The 19,257-nt window shown below is 38.8% G+C and overlaps 1 protein-coding gene across 11 annotated transcripts in view; it reads left to right on the top strand.

Annotated features, from left to right (window-relative positions):
* Positions 1-18,357, top strand: part of cask (calcium/calmodulin-dependent serine protein kinase (MAGUK family)) — a 54,754-nt gene extending 36,397 nt beyond the window's left edge. For 4 of the 11 annotated variants that reach the window (XM_015390537.1, XM_015390535.1, XM_015390533.1 and 1 more), the window contains 16 exons: positions 1,182-1,259; positions 2,449-2,529; positions 3,275-3,463; positions 3,546-3,624; positions 3,779-3,864; positions 6,120-6,188; positions 6,272-6,340; positions 6,465-6,500; positions 6,858-6,896; positions 7,341-7,537; positions 9,573-9,688; positions 12,326-12,406; positions 13,728-13,808; positions 13,917-14,119; positions 16,133-16,216; positions 16,708-18,357. In XM_015390537.1, coding sequence (XP_015246023.1) covers positions 1,182-1,259; positions 2,449-2,529; positions 3,275-3,463; positions 3,546-3,624; positions 3,779-3,864; positions 6,120-6,188; positions 6,272-6,340; positions 6,465-6,500; positions 6,858-6,896; positions 7,341-7,537; positions 9,573-9,688; positions 12,326-12,406; positions 13,728-13,808; positions 13,917-14,119; positions 16,133-16,216; positions 16,708-16,884 — 1,665 coding nt within the window. In that variant the 3' untranslated portion in view covers positions 16,885-18,357. Of the gene's footprint in view, positions 1-6; positions 67-1,181; positions 1,260-2,448; positions 2,530-3,274; positions 3,464-3,545; positions 3,625-3,778; positions 3,865-6,119; positions 6,189-6,271; positions 6,341-6,464; positions 6,501-6,857; positions 6,897-7,340; positions 7,538-9,572; positions 9,689-12,325; positions 12,407-13,727; positions 13,809-13,916; positions 14,120-16,132; positions 16,217-16,707 lie in introns of those variants that run through there. The other 7 variants (XM_015390543.1, XM_015390540.1, XM_015390539.1 and 4 more) reach the window with 4 other exon arrangements.
* The last annotated feature ends 900 nt before the right edge of the window (positions 18,358-19,257 follow it).

The raw sequence follows: 19,257 nt of genomic DNA, 5'->3' as shown, positions 1-19,257 counted from the left end.
AGTGAGAAAGATATGGACTTTCTGCACAGCGTCTTCCAGGATCAGCACCTCCACACCCTGCTAGATGTGAGTTAACAGTAGGGGTGTAAATAATAATCGTTTTGTATCGATGCATCGATCCAACAGCTGACGATCCGATGCATCGATACGTCCGCAAAAGTATCAATGTTTTTTTCTTTTTTTTACTCCGGTCTATTTTTATCAATTTGCTCCTGGGCGTAATTCTCCTCCCGTGCTGCGGTGGCGCTAAACCTATTTTGCCCTCCTACTGCGCTTCCTGGTTATATTCTTACAGTAGTGTGTTGCAGTGAGCTTGACAAAGACATTTTTGATTTATGCTCAATATTGAAGCGTGGTCTGTGCTACACACTGTGGGTCTAGATACGGCCAAGGCGGAGAGGAAGTGGGGGCGAGTTTAGTCCAACGACGGAGGGACATGAGGGCCAAAAAGAGCGGAGATCCAGGCTGAAAAAGGGTCCCAGCGTTCTCGTGCACCTCGCTCTTCTAGCGGGTCAAACTTTACGAGTTGTTTTCCGCAGTTTCGGTCATAAAAACAAAACAAGCCGGCCTCCTGTCTGCGGCACTGTTTGCGGTCAGCTACAGTTTGGGAGAGGTGCAGCGGAGCGTCTGTGGAGGGGGGCGGGATGTCTGGAGCTGAGGTATTGAATTGCACTGGTTGCACTGATTTTGTGCAGTATTTTTTGATGTAAAGCCTTGCAGAATCTATAACACAGGGGCATTATTATTTTTCAGTGAATGAGGTTTTAATAGGAATAGGTGGAGTGCAACTTTTCTACTTCTGTTATTTGCTGTTGATTCTAAAAATAAAATGATATTACAATATTACAGCTTTCATTGAGTTTATTTATTTTATTTATTTATTTTTTACACACCTTACAGGCAAGGCAATGTTTCAAATAAAATAAATTAAATACCCAATTAATCGAATCGTATCGTGGTGTATTCTTGAGTATCGTTGGGTCAGGAAATCGATACTAAATCAAATCGCCATGATGGGTGTTTTACACCCCTAGTTAACAGTGGGATTAAATGAAACAAAAATCATCCGGATTAGCAAAACTATCCAGCAGGTGTCAGGAACAACCAGGGATGTGTTTTTTATTGTCTTTTGCAATTTTTGTTTTTGTTGTTAAAGTGTTTTTTCCCCCCCTTTCTTTCAGCTTTATGACAAAATCAACACCAGGTCTTCCCCTCAGATTAGAAATCCTCCAAGTGATGGAGTTCAGAGAGCCAAAGAGGTAAGCATGAGGTTTTGTATAAAATGTTGCATTATATCCAATTTAACAAAAAACAAAATGCTTTTTTTTAATTGATACTATTAGCTAAAATCCTATCTGTTTTACTTTAAATACTGTAAATATCTGCAAAACCATTTTCCAGGTGTGGATAAATGAATAATTGTTAAAGAAAAGAACGATGGAGTATTTTGGATGTATTTATCCTTGCTGTTTTAAATTAGATTCTTTTTTTTTCCATTGTCCTTCGTTCCTCTCTTCCTTCTTTCATCTCTAATTCATAATTCTTTCCTCTTCCTCATGTCCTTGTTCCTTCTTTATTTCCTTTTTCTTTTTTTACTTCCTTCCTTGTGAAAATTTAAGCTGTGTGTGATCCTAGATCTAAAACAAATAGCCTGAATATTGTTGTGTTTAATAAACTGGTTTCTCTATTTATTATGATGTGAGCTCCTAATGTTGTTTAAAGCATTGGGCTCATATCATCCCATCCAACACATTAGAATAATAAAACAATAATGTTTTCCATCTCTGTCTGGCTGATTTGCAGTGATTAAGTTGATGTTTGGAGATTTTAGTTGTGCTTTGTTTTCCTTTTTGCAGAGCTGCAGTTTTGGTCAAATGTTGCTCAAGGTTGCAGATTTTCCTTTTAATTGATGATTCTAATGTATTTCCTGTAAATCGTGAATGCAAAATCTTAACATTATTTTCATTATTTTGGTATAATTGTTCTTAAAGTTAAAGGTATAGTGAAGAATTTTTGAAAAAACGTTTCAATAATCGATTAACCAGATTACATTTTCCGCCCTAATCTTCATTGAAAAAGAACATGTTTAAATTTTGGAGGTGAAGCTATACTGTAACTATTGTCAATCATGGTGGTGGTAATATAAATAGTGAGGCTGTGGTGAATAGATGAAGGAAACACTGAGCTGGTTTGGGATTAATGAATTATTTTAATATAAAGCTTTTATGATCCATTTTTAAGCACTTAGTTCATATCTGGTATAGGAGGGTGGATCAATAATGTTGTTTTAGGATAAATCCTTAAGCTAATTCAACCCTGTATAATAACCGCTCTAACCATAAGGCTTTTATCTTGATTGGGTGGATTAGTTGGGTGAATCCAGGTGGCCAAGATTGATGGATATTAAGCAGACCAGAGATGATTTTTTTTCCTTTTCTTTCTCTGCAGGTACTGGAAACTATCGCCTGTTACCCAGAAAACATGGAAGCTAAGGAGCTCAGGAGGATCCTCACACAGCCACACTTCATGGTAGGATGATTTTGAAAGGCTAGACTCCTAATTGGGAATGATATCATTGTTCTTGCTTATTGCCGTGTGTCGCTGCTGCCCGGCGTGTCGGACGTAGGGCTCTTTTGACAGTCCACATGGCTCCCTGAGCCACAAAGCTGCTTAGCAACTGAGCTTGGCAAACACCCCCTCCGGTGAGTGATAGACGCATGCAGAGGTAACGGTACACAGAGCGAATCATCCAGAGCAGAAGCTCAACTGTAAACCTGCACACAGTAAGGATACTTTTTGAAGTTTGGCCCTCTGAGCCACCATGATTATTGGGTGAGTCTGCAGGACCGTAACAAACCGGAGACGGATATCGCTAAATGAAGTCCAGACTGGAATCTCATTCAGCTTTTTTTTTTCTTTTTTTTTTAACTATGTTCTTTATATTCAGCTTTAGCATAGATATTAGTTTCCTTAGCAGATACCAGCAGGAAAATGTGTTATCATAAGGTGTTTCCCTGTGCAGATTCAATGTGTGGCACTTAGCAAAGCTGTCACGCCTCAGATTTGGTTCAATCCAATTAGGCCGCTCTGCTCTCTGACCTGAACAGCCTTCGGATTTTCATCCCGACAGACATTTTACCTCTGCCGCTTGCACAGTGAATGTGAAGGGATTTAAAGTGAGGGCATTTGAGGAGAAACATGTCCCAGTTGATGTTAAGATCAGTGATTTTTTGATTAAAAAAAAACAATATTTTGACAATCTTGGTGCTTGCAGGCTCTCCTGCAGACCCACGATGTGGTGGCCCACGAGGTTTACAGCGACGAGGCTCTGAGGGTCACCCCTCCACCCACCTCACCTTACTTAAACGGAGATTCTCCGGACAGCACCAACGGGGATATGGACCTGGAGAACGTGACCAGGGTCCGGCTGGTCCAGTTCCAGAAAAACACAGACGAGCCAATGGTGAGTTTAAAAAAAAAAAGGCATATGTTTGATATAATCTGAGTGAGCTTCTGTCATTCCTCTGTTCCATTCCCTGTTTCAGGGCATTACTCTGAAAATGAATGACCTCAACCACTGTATTGTGGCCCGAATCATGCATGGCGGCATGATTCACCGACAAGGTAGAAACCCACTGAGTCTCATATATCGATTAGATCTGCTAATAATTCAACTCTTTCCCCTTTAAGTGATATATTTGTGTATTGCTTTGTGATGTTTTTTTACCCACAAGCCTTATTATTTAATCTTCATTTATTCATTGTCTCTTTTTCTCAGGAACGCTGCATGTTGGAGATGAGATTCGAGAGATTAATGGCATCAGTGTAGCGAATCAGACTGTAGAGCAGCTTCAGAAGATGCTGGTATGTCACATTTTGTTTTTTAAATGTTATTTTACACATGTCTAAATAGAAGGAAAAAGAGAGAATTTTTAGTACTAGATTATAAAGGAAATAATTCTCCTTAAACTTTGGGTACTTTCCAGAGCTTTCCAATTATATTATTAGAGGTCAATGAATCATTTTTTTGTTCTTATGGTGCGTTTATACCAAACGTATTTTGGACGTCAAAAATTCTAAAATGTCGAATCAAAGGATGCTTTTAACGCCTTGTTGTTTATATGCTCTGTTCAGTTACATGCTAGAGAGTAGCTCTGCTTTATTTACCTCAACGAGTTGGAAAAGTAGTTTTAACACATTTTTAATTAAGAAAGTCCACCTCAAAACATCATTTTTGCAGTCAGTTCATCCGAATTCCAATTTAGTTCTTGTTCCCGGAGGGGGGCGCACTGGAGTCCACAGTGAAGGCTCTCTGAAAGCAGACAGGATGACGTGTTTTAAAAGGAAAAAAAAAGGCAGTTACCAGAATATTTTTTGCGTGCAGTTTTGATTATTTTTGTTAATTTAGATATTTATAAACCGTTTTGCTACAGTTCATAAGAAAAATGTTTTAGTGGAGTAAAAACTGATCAGAGCTTGTTCTCTTTTCCTTCTACGCAACGACCCGTGTGGATTTTATTCCCTTTATATTTATTTGTTTTGCATATGCAGACAGCTCTGCAGAAGCGATCGTGTTATACATTTAGTGACTGTCTCCTAAAAACCTCTTGGAGTAGCTTTTCTGTTTGGTTGGTGCTCCGCGTCGAGCTGCAAAAGTTCAGATATCTGAACTCCAGCGTTCAAGCGCTCCAATGCTGGAATACCACGACGCTCTGATGCTCGGATGTGTCCCTCCAGAAGCTCAGACTTCCAGGACCTTCTCGACGCTGCTTGACGCCATCCCCCATAAACTTTGCATGTAAATCCGATGCTTTGTCGCTGAACGCGTTCAGTGCAAACGCACCTTTAGAGGTCATTGATCTAAAATCAGTAGATAGTTAGTCACCGCTGTAGTGACTTATTCATAACAAAAAAAAGAAGAAAATAACAAACCTAAGCCACGGTGAGGCTGCCGACTGGCACTCAGTTGACGCATCATCCTCTCGCAATAAATGAATAAACCTTCAGGTTCTTGGTTTGCAGAGCATTTATTCAGCCAGCGCTTTCACAAAAAGCTCATTTTAACTTTCACTTCCACTGGCTTAGAACCAAATGATCTTATATTTGCTGCAACACAATGATCAATAACAACAAAACAAAACAATCGGCAAAGACGACGACAGTCAAAAAACTGTTTGTTTGCGCCGCAATCAGCACACCTGCCGTGCAACTACCTGTGACTCCACTTAAAAAAAAATAAAGCCATCCACTGTTAATTTTAGGTATTACATCAAATAGGAAAATAAATACAAAAACTCCAAAATATGGCTCTAATAACTGCTAACTTAAAAAGATGCTTCCCTAACTTTTCATCGACTTTAAAAGAACTGTAATAGAACCTCCATTATATTTACTTCAGTAAATTTAAAGTGGTTGAACTAATTCCTAGTAAAATGGATTAAATGTTGAAGTAAATTTTAGATGAAACCTTTGAAGTTATGAAAATATATTTCACTTCATGAATGTTCCTGGAAAGTATCTGGTCAATTCTGCATAGTCGCACCTTAAGGGCTGGTTATCCTCCCACAGCAGTGTTTCGCAACGAGCTTATCGCAGATATTTTTGATTTATGTCCAATATTGAAGCGTCTTATTCCACGCCACAACGCAAGAGGGACAATCACGAACTAGCTGTGGGTCTAGATATGGCCTAGGCGGTGAGGAAGTGGGGGCAAGTTTGTCCGACAACTTGCGAAAAACGGCGGGGAGTCAGGTGGGGGGGGAAAAAAAAAAAAAGAGTCCCAGCGTTCTCACGTACCTCGCTCTTCTAGCTGGTCTATCTTCATGAGTCGTTTTCTGCAATGGAGGTCATACAAACAAAACAAGCCGGTAAGATACCAAACAGGAAATACGCATAGTGTAGAGTGGATATAGATTTCACCAATCAGATGCCGTCTTACTGCAGCACTGTTTGCGATCTCCTACAATTTTGGAGAGGTGCAGCAGAGTGTCTTCGGGAGGACATTTGCATTCACTGCGACACACATCCAGACGACCTGCTTTCTGAGCATAAATCAGCCTTTAGTTGCATCAATATTGACTAACGACGACTTCCTGTACTGGATGTGATTCTGTCCACAGAGGGAAATGAGAGGCAGCATCACCTTTAAGATTGTTCCCAGCTACCGCTCCCAGTCAATGTCATGCGAGGTACTGTATCATCAACAGACTGAAGGTTTTCTTTCATGCCTGAAGGAGAAAATAAAGGTTTCTCATTGATTTGGCTGTTGCAGAAGGAGTCACCGGATTTGTCTGGCCAGTCGCCTGCTAATGGTCATGCTAGTGTCACCAGCTCCATCCTGGTATGTCTGGCATTCATGTTACTTCCTAGAATTTATTTTTATTATAGAAGGTTATTCAATTCTGAGAATACTTTCTCTAAATAAATCATGTAATATCTAATATTGTATTTTCCGTTCCCCTCAGGACTTGCCCTCTACGATCCAGCCCAAAGGCCGTCAGGTGAAATTCACTTCCATCACATCACAGCTGCACTCTAACCTATCTGTTCCTCCCTTTGTCTTTGAAATCGCGAAAAACGTCCCAAGTCCAACAGGGACGTATGACACATATTGTTCTTCTCTCATTCTTCTTCTCTGCAAATACTGGCTGATTCGCACACAAATGTTGAAAACATACCCATAAGGCAGGCTTCTTTTACTGTGTTCCAACATCACACACACAGGAGTATAAAATGCAGTATGGATACTTTGAGATTTAGCATCCTGTTACGGCTCCCCGACACACTTCTTTTGTTTTATGGGCTTCAATTTCTTCCACTGCATGATACGTGTGTGTGTGATGCTCTCAACCCCTTAGATCTCCAGACCTGCCATCAAGGACAAATTGTCCATTAAGGTAAGAAGTAAACCGAGGTGACCCCCCCTGTCCCCCCCCTTTGTAGAAGTAGACCCCAGCTCCTGCCATTTCACACCGCACAGTTTGGTACCCCATCAGTGTTGTTCTGATCCCTTGCTGCTTTTAAAATGTTCACACTAGTCGTGAAACACCAGGAAATAATCAGTGCACACGCCTTCCACACAAAAGGATACATCTGCTGGCAAAAGAAGCAGAGCAGCTCTTCGTTCAACCATTTTTGTCCTGCTGTTCATCAGCGTATGTGCGCTTTCCTCCCCCCCCTTGCTTCAGCTTATAAGCACATGAGTTTTCTATTATCTTTCTTTTTAATAATTTTGCAGTCAATCTTTTTTTCTTATTGATGAGAGTATCGGCGAATCTTCTCTGATGCCTGCAGGACTCTTCTAAACCTAAAAACCTCCCATTTCTGTGTTGCTTTTGCAGATTTATGTGCGCGCTCAGTTTGAATACGACCCCGCCAAAGACGACCTCATCCCTTGTAAGGAGGCGGGCATTCGATTTCGCGTCGGCGACATCATCCAAATCATCTCCAAGGACGACCACAACTGGTGGCAGGGAAAGCTGGAGAACACCAAGAACGGAACGGCGGGCCTTATTCCATCCCCAGAGCTGCAAGAGTGGTGAGAACGATAATGAGTCAGGAAAAGCCAAGTGAGGCGTTAACAAGTTCCTAAGACGCTTGAAGATAGATAATTAAAGGCTAGATGTTAACATAGTTTTATGTTGGTGAGTTTTTTTTCTCGATTTTATAGATTTGTCGTGATAACGTTTTATATTTCCCAAAACTAAAGTATTTAAGTACCTCTACTTTAACGTGTTGTTCTGCAAAAACTGATCTAAAAATAATAAAACATCTCCTAGAATTATGATTTTTGCAACGTGTCCCAACAGACTGCATTTCTAGAATAATGGTTTTCCTCTACCAGATTTGGATTTCTGCTGCTCCTTTCATAGTAAACAGTTTTGAAGGTTTTAATCAGAATCAGAAAACTTTTTTTGACCCAATGATGGATACATTTATTACAGCCACCTGTCCAGACATAAAAAGGAAAAACAGGCTGGTATTTTCTACAAAAGTTCACACACAATAGTCAAAAGTACAAACATGACTATTAACATTTCAGAACCCAATGGCAGAAGGTATAAAAGATTTATATTAGTTTTGATCTTAGGCATGTAATAATCGACCTGAGAGCTTTAGACTAAAAATGTTAATTAATATTGTTAAGACATGCCTCTGCTCTGACCAGACTCTCTTCTAAAAATCCTGCAGCACACTTTATGATGTTCAGGTTGTTTTTTCTTACTAACAGAAGTAAGAAAAAGTGAGATCAGGTTTAATGTAGAAGAAATAATAAAGTCTTTAAAACTCTTCTAATTAACAAAACAGGAACACAAAAGGTCTGTAATGCAGGTAGCCTCACTGCTGTCCTTTTTTTTATGTTATCAGTATTTCAGTTTCCAGATGTTTTTTTTTTTAACTCTTGACAACTTTTACCTCCTCACCATGGAGTGCACTGCTTTATGCTGGTTACCTCCTCACCTGTTCTACAGGTTCTTTAGCTTTGCACGCTGAAGTGACCCAAATCTGATCTTTTTATGACAGTCTAAGCATCACAGATCCAATGCGACCCAGGCTAATTGGCTATGTGGTCCTGAATCCGATACGCATCTGATCTTTTCAAATGTGTGTCTGAACGGCTGCATTCATCCGACCTGTAATTAATACTCAACAAAGAGCACTGTTCTACGTCTTGTAGAAGCAGGAACAATGGCGGACCATTATGAGGAGAGCAGCCTTTGTTTTCGACCTTCTTGAAAATATTGCGTTTTTGATGAGCTGCATCTGGTCGGAAAATAAAGGAAAGATTACTAATTGCCCAGCACTACCATCCACATTTATATATGTAAACAAAGAGCATGCTCGCTACTTGTAACGTCATTGCTTCCTCTGCTGCACACAAGAGTTCACACAGGAGATCACATACAAGTCACATGTACTTTTAAATGTAAACAACCACAGAAAATGATTGGATTTGAAAAAAAAAAAAATCTGAATTGCGCATTGAGGCCTGCAGTTTGAACGTAGCCTTAGATCAAAGAAGTTGTCACTTTACAAAGCGACAAAGAAGGGAGAGCCATCTTATCTGGTTATCCTGTAGATGAGACAGAGCAACAGTGTCATCAGAGAATTGTTCTTGGGGCATCTGCAGCTATCAGTATATAATATAACTAGGAGAGCTGCAGAGACCTAGTATTGGATGCATCGGACAATTTCTTATTCACTAAGACATTTCCATAAAAAAGTTTAATGGCAGTGTTGGAAGCTGATCTGAGAGGTTAAAATCTGTAGAAAATTTTAGAATCCAAACATTATGTTACATTTTGTCAGAAGATCTGCAAATAAAAGCAAAGCAAAAGTCTTAAGACTCTCAAGGCATCTAAGAACTTTTTCCAAAATATTTTTTCTTTTTGCATCCTTAACCCTTAAATTGTATTTGTCTCATTTCCTTCTTCAGTGGAATTTAAATACAAACTATGTACAGTTTTCCTGTAACTTTGTGTCTCTGTAATTAGCACTGTTCACCATTTATGAAAGACTGAATACTACTAATCAGTTCAATCATCTAAACCCGACTGCTTTTGTGTCTTCAGGCGTGTAGCGTGTATAGCGATGGAGAAGACCAAGCAGGAACAGCAAGCCAGCTGTACCTGGTTTGGCAAGAAGAAGAAGCAGTACAAAGATAAATATCTGGCCAAGCACAACGCAGGTAAGCTAAACGGCTACCACACAGGAGCATTAGATAATGAGAAATAGGGCTGGGTATCGATTCGATTTTGATTCATACAGTAATAAATCGATTCGTTTCAATTGGTTCTGTTTTTACAACAATGAAAGTTGTTCAACTGTGTTTCAAAATAATCATGTATTTTGTTTTTTCCTGTCACATTGAACACAAAGTGCAAACTTGTAAATCAGACAGCTTAAACATGAGATGTGAACAAAACTGTCTCAAAAGTGCAAACTTGTTTGTGAAAAGTGAAAAAGTGAAGCCTCACTCGAGCAAGCAGACGTGACACAGCAGACATTCATGAGCTGCATTATCTCCACTGCACAAACCATATTTGCAGCGTTGTCTGTAACAACTACAGGGTGCTTGCTGGTCAGCCTCCATTTTTAATGTCTTCAGTCAACCTATTGGCTATATCTGCAGCTGTCTGGCTTGAAGTAATCTTGAGTGCATCTTTCCCGCACATTTGAATGTGAACGTCACGCGGGTCACTATAAAATGAATCGATCTCATTCCCTAGACATCGATTTAGCAAAAATGTAAAGGAATCGATTCAAAATCGATTAAATCGTTGTTTTTTTTTACCCAGCCTTAATGAGAAACATTTCTAACATGATTAATGACAAAAACATGGAAGCTACTTGGTTAGCTCTAACAAAATGTCATCTATATGTAGCTGCTGAATCAGTGTGTGAAGCTGTTTTTAAGTATCCTGGGACATTTTGTTTTTGGAAAAATCTAACTTGGCACATCGGTGCCAATAAAGTTGTGCTTCATTTAAAAAAAAAAATAAAAAATCAACCCTGAACTTGCAAATTGTCTTTATAAACAGAAACCAAACTAGGAAGGAAGTTGTTCTTTTACTGAATCTCTTGCTGAAAGTCTTAATCTGGAGTTCCAGAATAATATGTAACACTCTGGTTTAGTCATTTAGCCAGATTATGAATCCAAGACTGGAATTATTAAATCTGTTTGGTTCGGCCGTCCCTGGCTTTGATCAGTTATGTCCCACCTTAAACTATAATGCCGCAATATGATTGGTCGACCTGCTTTGGGTCAGACATCATGAACCCTCAGCTTTCAGGTAAGGTTACAGTGTAGTCGGCTCTATCACATTGCTGCCCCTGTGTTTAATTCAGAAAAAGTTCAAACTGCATGGCCATGTTTCCCTCTGATCCCTCTACGCTGCCAGGTTTTTCAGTGACTAACAGATGTGCTGTTGACAGTTTGTGGTGATTGTTTTCAGTTGAATTCTTCTTCTTTAATTAACCCTTCCACTCCCGCCCTTTGTCCATATTTCATGCTGTCTCTTACCCAATGACATGGCTGCATGTAAGTAAATTTCTGTGTTTTTTTCTTCCTTAACTCCAAGTTTGCCCCTTTCCCCGTCGTTTCCTTGACTGCTTTGTAACGAGATGCTCTAATGTGATTGGTTATAAGCAATGTGATTCAGATTGATTTGTTTTTCAATCTGACCAAAGGAGTAGTTGCAGACTGGACAGTTTCAGTTTTTTCTCTCTCTATGGCACCACTTTAACTGGAGCCAATGTTATAACACTTTTTAATTCTTCATTCACGGTTTTATCCCGTTAATTATGACTGTACTAGTTATTAGTTGTCTTTTTGTTTTTTTTTATTAGTTTTAAATAAGTTTTAGTTTAATTTACTGTAGTTCTATTAGTAGTTCTAGTATTATGACTTAAATAGAAGGCGCAGGATACAAAAAAGTCGTCCTGTGTTTAAGGGATTAAACAATTAATCGGATTAATTGTTATTAATCGATTATTGAAATGATCGTAAACTAATTTAGTAATCAATTAATGGTTAAATGGAGTATAGAGACTTTAAAACGTCCCTTTAGCTGACAGCGACCCATTTAGAGCAGCAATTATATCAAAATTGTAAAAATAAACTGATGTAAACATTTTGCATTTAAAATGAAAACAACAAAAACTGTTTTGTTTGTCAACATGTTCAAACCAGAACTCCTCAAGTGGAAACATTTTAGTTTTTTCTGGATTAATTTAGTAAATAATTTTTTAAAATAATCCTTTGGCTCTGTGATAGAAAAATTCATTGAAGAATTAATCGATTTGCAAAATAATCGTTAGTTGCAGCCCTACTGTGTTTATAATATTTTGGATATGAGTAATAAAAAACATCTACACAATCAGTGCTGACTTTGACTCTGTGAGGAAAAAAAAACAAAACACTTTCTCTCTTTCAGTTTTTGTTTTTTCAGTAGTTCTAGTCTGGTGAGAGAAACTAAACCATGTTCAGATATAGAGCCTGAAAGCAGAGAAATGAGTGACGACACCATACTGTTAATAGGTGTTCTATTTAGTATCAGTAAAGTTTGTCTGCTGTCCTTTCAGTATAATAGTTTATTTAGCCTCCATCATGGAGCACGCTGTAATTAAAGCTGTTAGCTACTTTTATTTTTCCCTTTTTTGAAATCTCACAATTAGAATTGGGATTTAAAGTCCAACTGCTTATCGATATCGTCTCACTTTAATCATTTTCCTTGTTTTAAAACGGTGAAATCCCATTTATGAAGTGACTGCATTTCCACGGTTTTTCAGTCCTCTGCTAATAAATCCCTCTTCCTCATTTCAGTGTTTGATCAACTAGATCTGGTGACGTACGAGGAGGTCGTCAAAGTACCATCATTCAAGAGGAAAACGCTCGTTTTGCTGGGTAGGTCAGCTGTAAATGTGCTTTAGATGTATCCGTAGCAAGTGGTAGTTTAAAGCAAAGGTGTGCAATAGAACTGGTTAATACATCATGGAAACAATTACTTTAGTTCAAAAAGTTTTCTGAAAGTGATTTATTTCAAGGGAGCATTTTACTGTTTAGTAGAGAACAAAGTGACAATATCATTTAAACCATCGGGGAAATTTAGATTTTTTTCTTTTAAATGGATCTAAAAAGCAGCATGAAGATGATCAACCTGAAGCCCAGGTTGCTTTACCAGCAGCCTTCACCTGGTTTCTCTCATCTTCTTGCCAAAAACATCGCTTTCCTGTGGCGTTTATGCCACGTCAGTTAGGAATAGGAGAAGAGTACTTTACACAGTAACTGATGTTCCAGTCCTGTTTCTCCTCAGCCCAGGCAGGATGTTTCTGAAGAGTTGTATAGTTCAGGAGCAGCTAAGAAACACAAAGACCTTTAGCCTCCAAACTCCGGTTGAAGTCAACATTTAAAAATAAAGGCTGAGCAAATCCACTTTTTTTTGGTCTTATGTAATGTTTTTAAAGCCCTAAAAAACAGAATTTGGGATTTTATTTGCTTTAAGCAATAATCTTCACTACTAACAGTATTTAATGATGAAAATACATCCCCATGTGTAGGTTTAACTTTCATATATTGTTCAATATTGCACCTGTAAACTATTCTATCAGAATGGAGTACAGTTAGCTAGTTAGTTTTTGTTACTTAAATGTGACACTTAAACTATAGCATCCATGTACTGCCATGCTTAAAACGTAAACAGGAAGTTGACATCAGACTGGAAAAGGAGACAAAAATACACAATTCTCATCCAGAATCTTGTTTTTTTTTTTTTTTTCGTTTTTTTCAACCTTGGTTTCCTCTTAGCTTATTCACCACCTAAATTAAAAATCACAACTTTGAGAAGACAAAAATTGGTCAACTGTATAAAATCCCCAGAACTTTCCTGCAAATAGAGAATGAGGAGGCTATAAACAGCACCAGGTTTAGGTCATTCGGCATTTTAGATTACAGAAGCTGCTGTAAACCTGAACAAATGTTCTTCTTTAACTGTATTTAATCATCTAGATGTGGTACATTTGCTTGCATTGTTTCATCAAGTCATCTTTGAAACAAAACTCATAAAACAGCACATGGCACAACAGGTTTTAGATAAAAGCTCAAAAGGCTTGCCATACAGAAGGAAACGTTCTATATTCAGCATTATTTTACAACCGGAAACAGTTTTGATACATTAAGAACAGTGTTTGATGGAACGAATCCTCTAATGTCTTGCCTTACATTTCAGGTGCACATGGAGTGGGAAGGCGGCACATCAAGAACACACTCATTGCCAAACACCCTGACCGCTTTGCCTATCCTATTCCTCGTGAGTACATTAAGAAACTTCAGGTCTTGTGCTTGGAAAACAAATAAAAGGAAAATGTACCTTCCTCTCTGTCTTAAAACCTGTTTGCCTTTTTGTCTCCATTTTCAGACACCACCCGGCCTCCCAAGAAGGATGAGGAGAATGGGAAAAATTACTACTTTGTGTCTCATGACCAGATGATGCAAGACATCAGCAACAATGATTACCTGGAATACGGCAGCCATGAGGACGCCATGTATGGAACCAGGTTGGAGACCATCAGGCAAATCCACGCTCAGGGCATGATCGCCATCCTGGATGTGGAGCCACAGGTACGTAGAAAGTCGTTTAATGTTCGATTGTTCTTTGATTCGTTAAATTGTGGCCATTAGTCACAGTTTACTGTTCTTATTTTCAAAAAGGAAACCAATCAGATTGAAAGTAAAATATTGTCCTATCCTACCTGACCCTTTTAAGAGACGAACATTTGAAATCATTCATCTGCCGAAATTACCTACATTGACTGATTTAAATTTACAAAATTATGTGCCTAAATGTGGATTAACATGTCGAAATTTAAATGGAATCGGTCTGACAACAAAGTAAAGATTAAATAATTTCAGCTAAAAAGAGTATGTAACTAGTTACAAAGATTACTCTAAAAATGCCAATCTAAAGCTCAGTAGGTATCAAAAGAATGGTAAATTTTAACATTTCAGACCTCACTTAGAGAAAAATAAAGGTCCCAAGTTTACCCCAAAACATCTTAATGATCAAAGACTGAGATGAGTGGGTATATCTGGGGTTAAACTTAAAGAATATCAGGTTATACTACCTCAAACATAATTTTGAAAGCATTGCATTTGGTATTTAAAGATATCGGGGAGGATTATTCAAAAGATCCGCCCTCTCCCCTTAAAAAAAAATAAAAATAAAATCCCATAATGCTTTGTGAGGAGAGCTCTCCGTGCAAAGCATTCTGGGATACATCTGCCTCTGAGACCTTTCTTTTTTTCTCATAGACCTTTTCTCTTACGACCCTCAGCCATTTTCAAAGAACCGCGGTGAGAAATGTGAGCTTCAATGACTGTCTGAAACCGTAGACAGATATACGCCTGAAAGTACGGATGTGCAGAATAAGATGGCGAACGGAACGAGCACGTAGGACGACCTTACGTAAAGATATCACCAAAATGATTGAGATTTAGGAGAAAGTTTTTTTTTTTATTATTATTATTTTTTTTGTGGCACTAGTGGCTCGTTTTTTCTACAGTAGGCTGACAGGAAAGGGGTTATGAGAGAGGGGGGAGAGACATGCAGCCAAGGACCACAGGCTGGATTCGAAACTGGGTCGGCTGCGTCGAGGACTAAGGCCTCCGTACGTGGATCGTGCGCACTAACCACCAGCACGCCCAGATTGACATTTAGGAGGGCCACTTATTTAAATGAACAACTGAGAAAGACTAGATCATCCTCTATACCTTTAAACAGGTCCTATGTCAAATATTTGAAATAATCTGAAGCATTTGAGAGAAAATAAGGCATCAAGTGAAGGAAACTATTAGAGAAATACTTTTCCTCGTCTATTTTTTTTATTTTTTTTTATACCTATTTTAAACTATCTTTCTCAGCGAGACTGACACTTTGTCTTTCTACTCCACGGACAATGGAGTAAATATAAATGTTTGTGTTGGTCAATTATGTTAACCTGATTATTGCAAAAAAAAATTGCCAGTACCTACATTTTTAAATATTTATAAGTTATAATAAACTGGATTGTTTTTTTTTTAAAGTTGGCAATTTAAAGTCAACACTTCTTTTAGCTTCTTTCTACTAACTGTATCTATCTAACTTAAATCTAGCTTTCCCACCTTATGTAGGTAGGATCAACAGTAATGGCTCAAAGCTGAACCTGTGCTGCTAAGTGAAGCATATATTTATATAATAACCTATTTTATCACCATTTTGATTCATTTTAAGGACAGTGAATAGTGTTGTGGTTTAACCTGAGGTGTTTCAATGAGGTTAGTGTGTTAATTTCTGTTTTACCACAAACATCACTAGTGGTGTCTTGGCTATCTGAGCTAAAATAACGGCACATTATTTTATGATCAGCACTGGCGTCTATAGTAGCAGCATCATTAGACAGCAAATGTGTGCATTTGGGCATGTTTATCTGTAAATGTCAGATCTTCAATAATTGCAGTATCAAAAGTATGGATGTTTGATTTGAAAGCATCAATATTTTAGTCCCACTAAATAAGATAATGAAAGTTTTTTTTTCTAAGTTTTTTTTCCGCCAGTATGACAGAGTATCCCAATAAAAATATTTTTCCCCCCATCAGGCACTAAAGATCCTGAGGACAGCAGAGTTTGCTCCATACGTCGTCTTCATCGCAGCTCCCACCATCACTCCCGGCATGACCGAGGTAACGTAACCATATGGTTTTGTTTTCTCCGAGCCTCTCTGCACGTCCCCGGTAGTTAGACTCGCTCCTTAGTTTGGATTCAGAAGTAATGAATCAAATATTGCAATTATTCCTAATTTCCGAAAAATCCAGCAGCTCGATTTGCCAGCTGAACTCAAACAAGGAGAGCGAGTGTTAAAGAAGCTTCTGCTGAATTTATAAGCTCTGATTTTACCTTAAATGTCCTGTTTGTTTTTAAGCATGTTTATATTTTCTTTGGCATGCTTATTATCATTTGCACCAAAGATCCCAAGGTGGTGCAGGAAACTACCTGTAAGTATGGAAGTGCGAGTTGAACCCTGCTGGTCCCTGTAGAGACTATCCAACTGTTTGTCATTTCTTTTCCCAAATAGATGTTTGTATTGTTTTATTTCCTCTTTATTGTTTTGACTAGATTTCTTTCCTGGTTAAAACAGATTTATTTTTTTTAATGCTTTGCTCTCCTTCCGCAGGATGACTCCCTCCAGCGGCTCCAGAAGGAGTCCGAGATGCTCCAGCGAACCTACGCTCACTACTTTGACCAGACCGTCATCAACAACGAGATCGACGACACCATTCGCCTGCTGGAGGAAGCTGTGGACCTGGTGTCCAGCACCGCTCAGTGGGTTCCTGTCTCCTGGGTCTACTGACAAACACCCCCTCCTCCAACAGGGAACCTGAACTGTGTCGGTTCCTCGACTCTCGTGTCTCATTACTCATTTATGTAGATGAACAGATGCTTAAAAAGTGGGAAAATGAAGAACAATGACTGCACACTAACCCCCCTCTCCCCTTTCTCTCAATAGCCTAAAAGGCTATAGACATGTACATGTATATACCTGTATATAGAAATGATAAACTACATGAATATGGTTCTGTCCTCATAGTTGAAGGTGGGGAGTGGTGGAGCAGTGTAGTAGATATTTTGTAATTTTCTTTTGTAATCGATGGATGGATGAAAATATTGAAAAGGCAATAGCAAGCATGACCATAAAACAGTCCTATGGGGATTGCCTGTGTGTGCGTGCGTGTGTGTTGGCCTTTTAAAGGCTATTCTTGTGGTACTGTGTGTGTCCCCTCCTCCAACAGTCCCCTCGGCCCCTGTGACAAACAAGCCGATCTTTGAAGCACATCAGACGCCGCAACCGCGGCGACAAGTCGACTCCCTGAGCTCTCAGTGCAGGTTTGATTGAAGAGAAGAAAAAAAAAAAAAAAGGTGTTCTTGGCTCCCCTCGCCTCGCCGTCTATTTATTTCTCTGACCCTCGGTGCCTTTCAGCTTGTTGAAGGAGCACACTGCATCCCTCTTTGTTGCTGTTTTTTTTTTTTTTTTTTTTCATCCCACCCCCCAACCACTGACAGTCTCTTGTTTACATCTCGGTTTGCACAAAACGGACAATGAAGAGGAAGGAGAAAAACATCTCGTCAGCTTGGCTTTGATTTGATTCTGCCCTCTCCTTTACAACACAATCAGGAGGTACGGAAACACGTCTTTAAACACAATCAGCAGAGAGAGGAAAAAAAAAAAAAGAAGCACCAACTTTAACTAAACATGGGCTCAAATAAAAAAAAAAAAAAAAGAAACCAAAAGGAGAAACTGCCTTATCAGAACCTGGAGGAAGGGGGAAACATCCTACCACCTATGCACACCCCTGGTTTCTGCCAGGCAGACTGCCACGATGACTTTCCTCCAGCCCGACAGTGAGCCATGCTTGTTAAAACAAGGTCTAAGCGAAAGAATAGAGCTTCAACCCTAAAGCCACTGATTCAGAACTGTTACCTGTCGTCTTTCAGAAATATTCAACGTATTCTTGTTTTGGGGCGAGAAAATAATTTTATGTGTAAATGTTTCAATGGTGCGTACGTCATACGAGTGAATTAACAAGAGCCAGTGTATATTAACCCTGAAAAGAAGCTCAGTATGTGACATAAGTTTCTCACTCTTTACCAAAAGTGGCGCAGCGCTCTCTCTCTCACCGACGGTCAACCGAAGGTCTGAGAAAACCAAACCTAGAGTTTATTTTAAACTGTGGTGTAGCAGCTGTTTTTTTTGCCACTTTGAGTAGGGTGTTTTATTTCATGTCCTGTGTAAATGACCTCGGCAGCAACAAAAGCAGCTCCTCTGAAAAAAAAAAAAAGAAAAAAAAAAAGAGATGTCGTTCTTTTTGTTATTTCATTTTTAAAGAAAATATATTTCCTTTTACGTGTTTAAAGTAAAATGCATCGTATTCCTTTCTTTCCTTGTGCGTTAATGTGTGTGGCCTGGTTTCTGTTGATTTGTGACGACTAAAAAGTGCATTCCACAATCTTGCATGCCTGAATACGTGAAGGCTTAAAAGATCTTTAAAAAAAAAAACAAATCTGAGATTTAACAAGAGGAATGTCCGGGACTCTGCAAAAGAAAACGATAAGAGCTTTTAAAACTTAAAAAAAGCAAAGAATTTAGGAAACTAGCTCTATGTTCCATTTAATAATACTTAATAAATGGGAAATTCAGCCATCTCGGCTAAAGAGCTTGTTTGACGGGGTAATTAGAAAGTCTATGTAATTATTCTAATAATTAGGATTATAGTTTTGAGCAGAATATCAAGGAGGTCAAAGAGATCAAACATGATGAACTTAAACGTTTTCCTAGTTAGCTCAGATTAGGAGTATTTGAAAGATCTTCTAATCCTCCCCGAGGCATCCAACTTTTAATTTCAGTATTTACTTTAAAGGATGCATGTACAAATGCTTTGTATCTGATCTCAAGTATGTCAATGCTTCCAAAGAGAAGGATGGAAACCAAATGATCTTAAGAGCTGCCTTTGTAGCTCAGAGAGAAGAGATGTTCGCTTTGACTTTAGTAGATTATGAATTCAGTTCCTTGTTCATAATTATTGAACTTTATTGATCTCACAATGGAGAAATTCACCTCTGTTGTGTGGTGGCTAGTGGGCCCAGGGGATCGAACCTGGTACTAACCACTTAGCAGAGTCTGTGATCGACGTGTCCGAGTTCAATTCCAATCTGTGACTGACGTATA

The sequence above is a fragment of the Cyprinodon variegatus genome, unplaced genomic scaffold (assembly GCF_000732505.1).
Source record: "Cyprinodon variegatus isolate N-32 unplaced genomic scaffold, C_variegatus-1.0 Scaffold503, whole genome shotgun sequence".
NCBI classification, from domain to species: domain Eukaryota; kingdom Metazoa; phylum Chordata; class Actinopteri; order Cyprinodontiformes; family Cyprinodontidae; genus Cyprinodon; species Cyprinodon variegatus.
The sequence above is the reverse complement of the archived record's forward strand: the minus strand, read 5'-3'. Positions and strand labels throughout refer to the sequence as shown.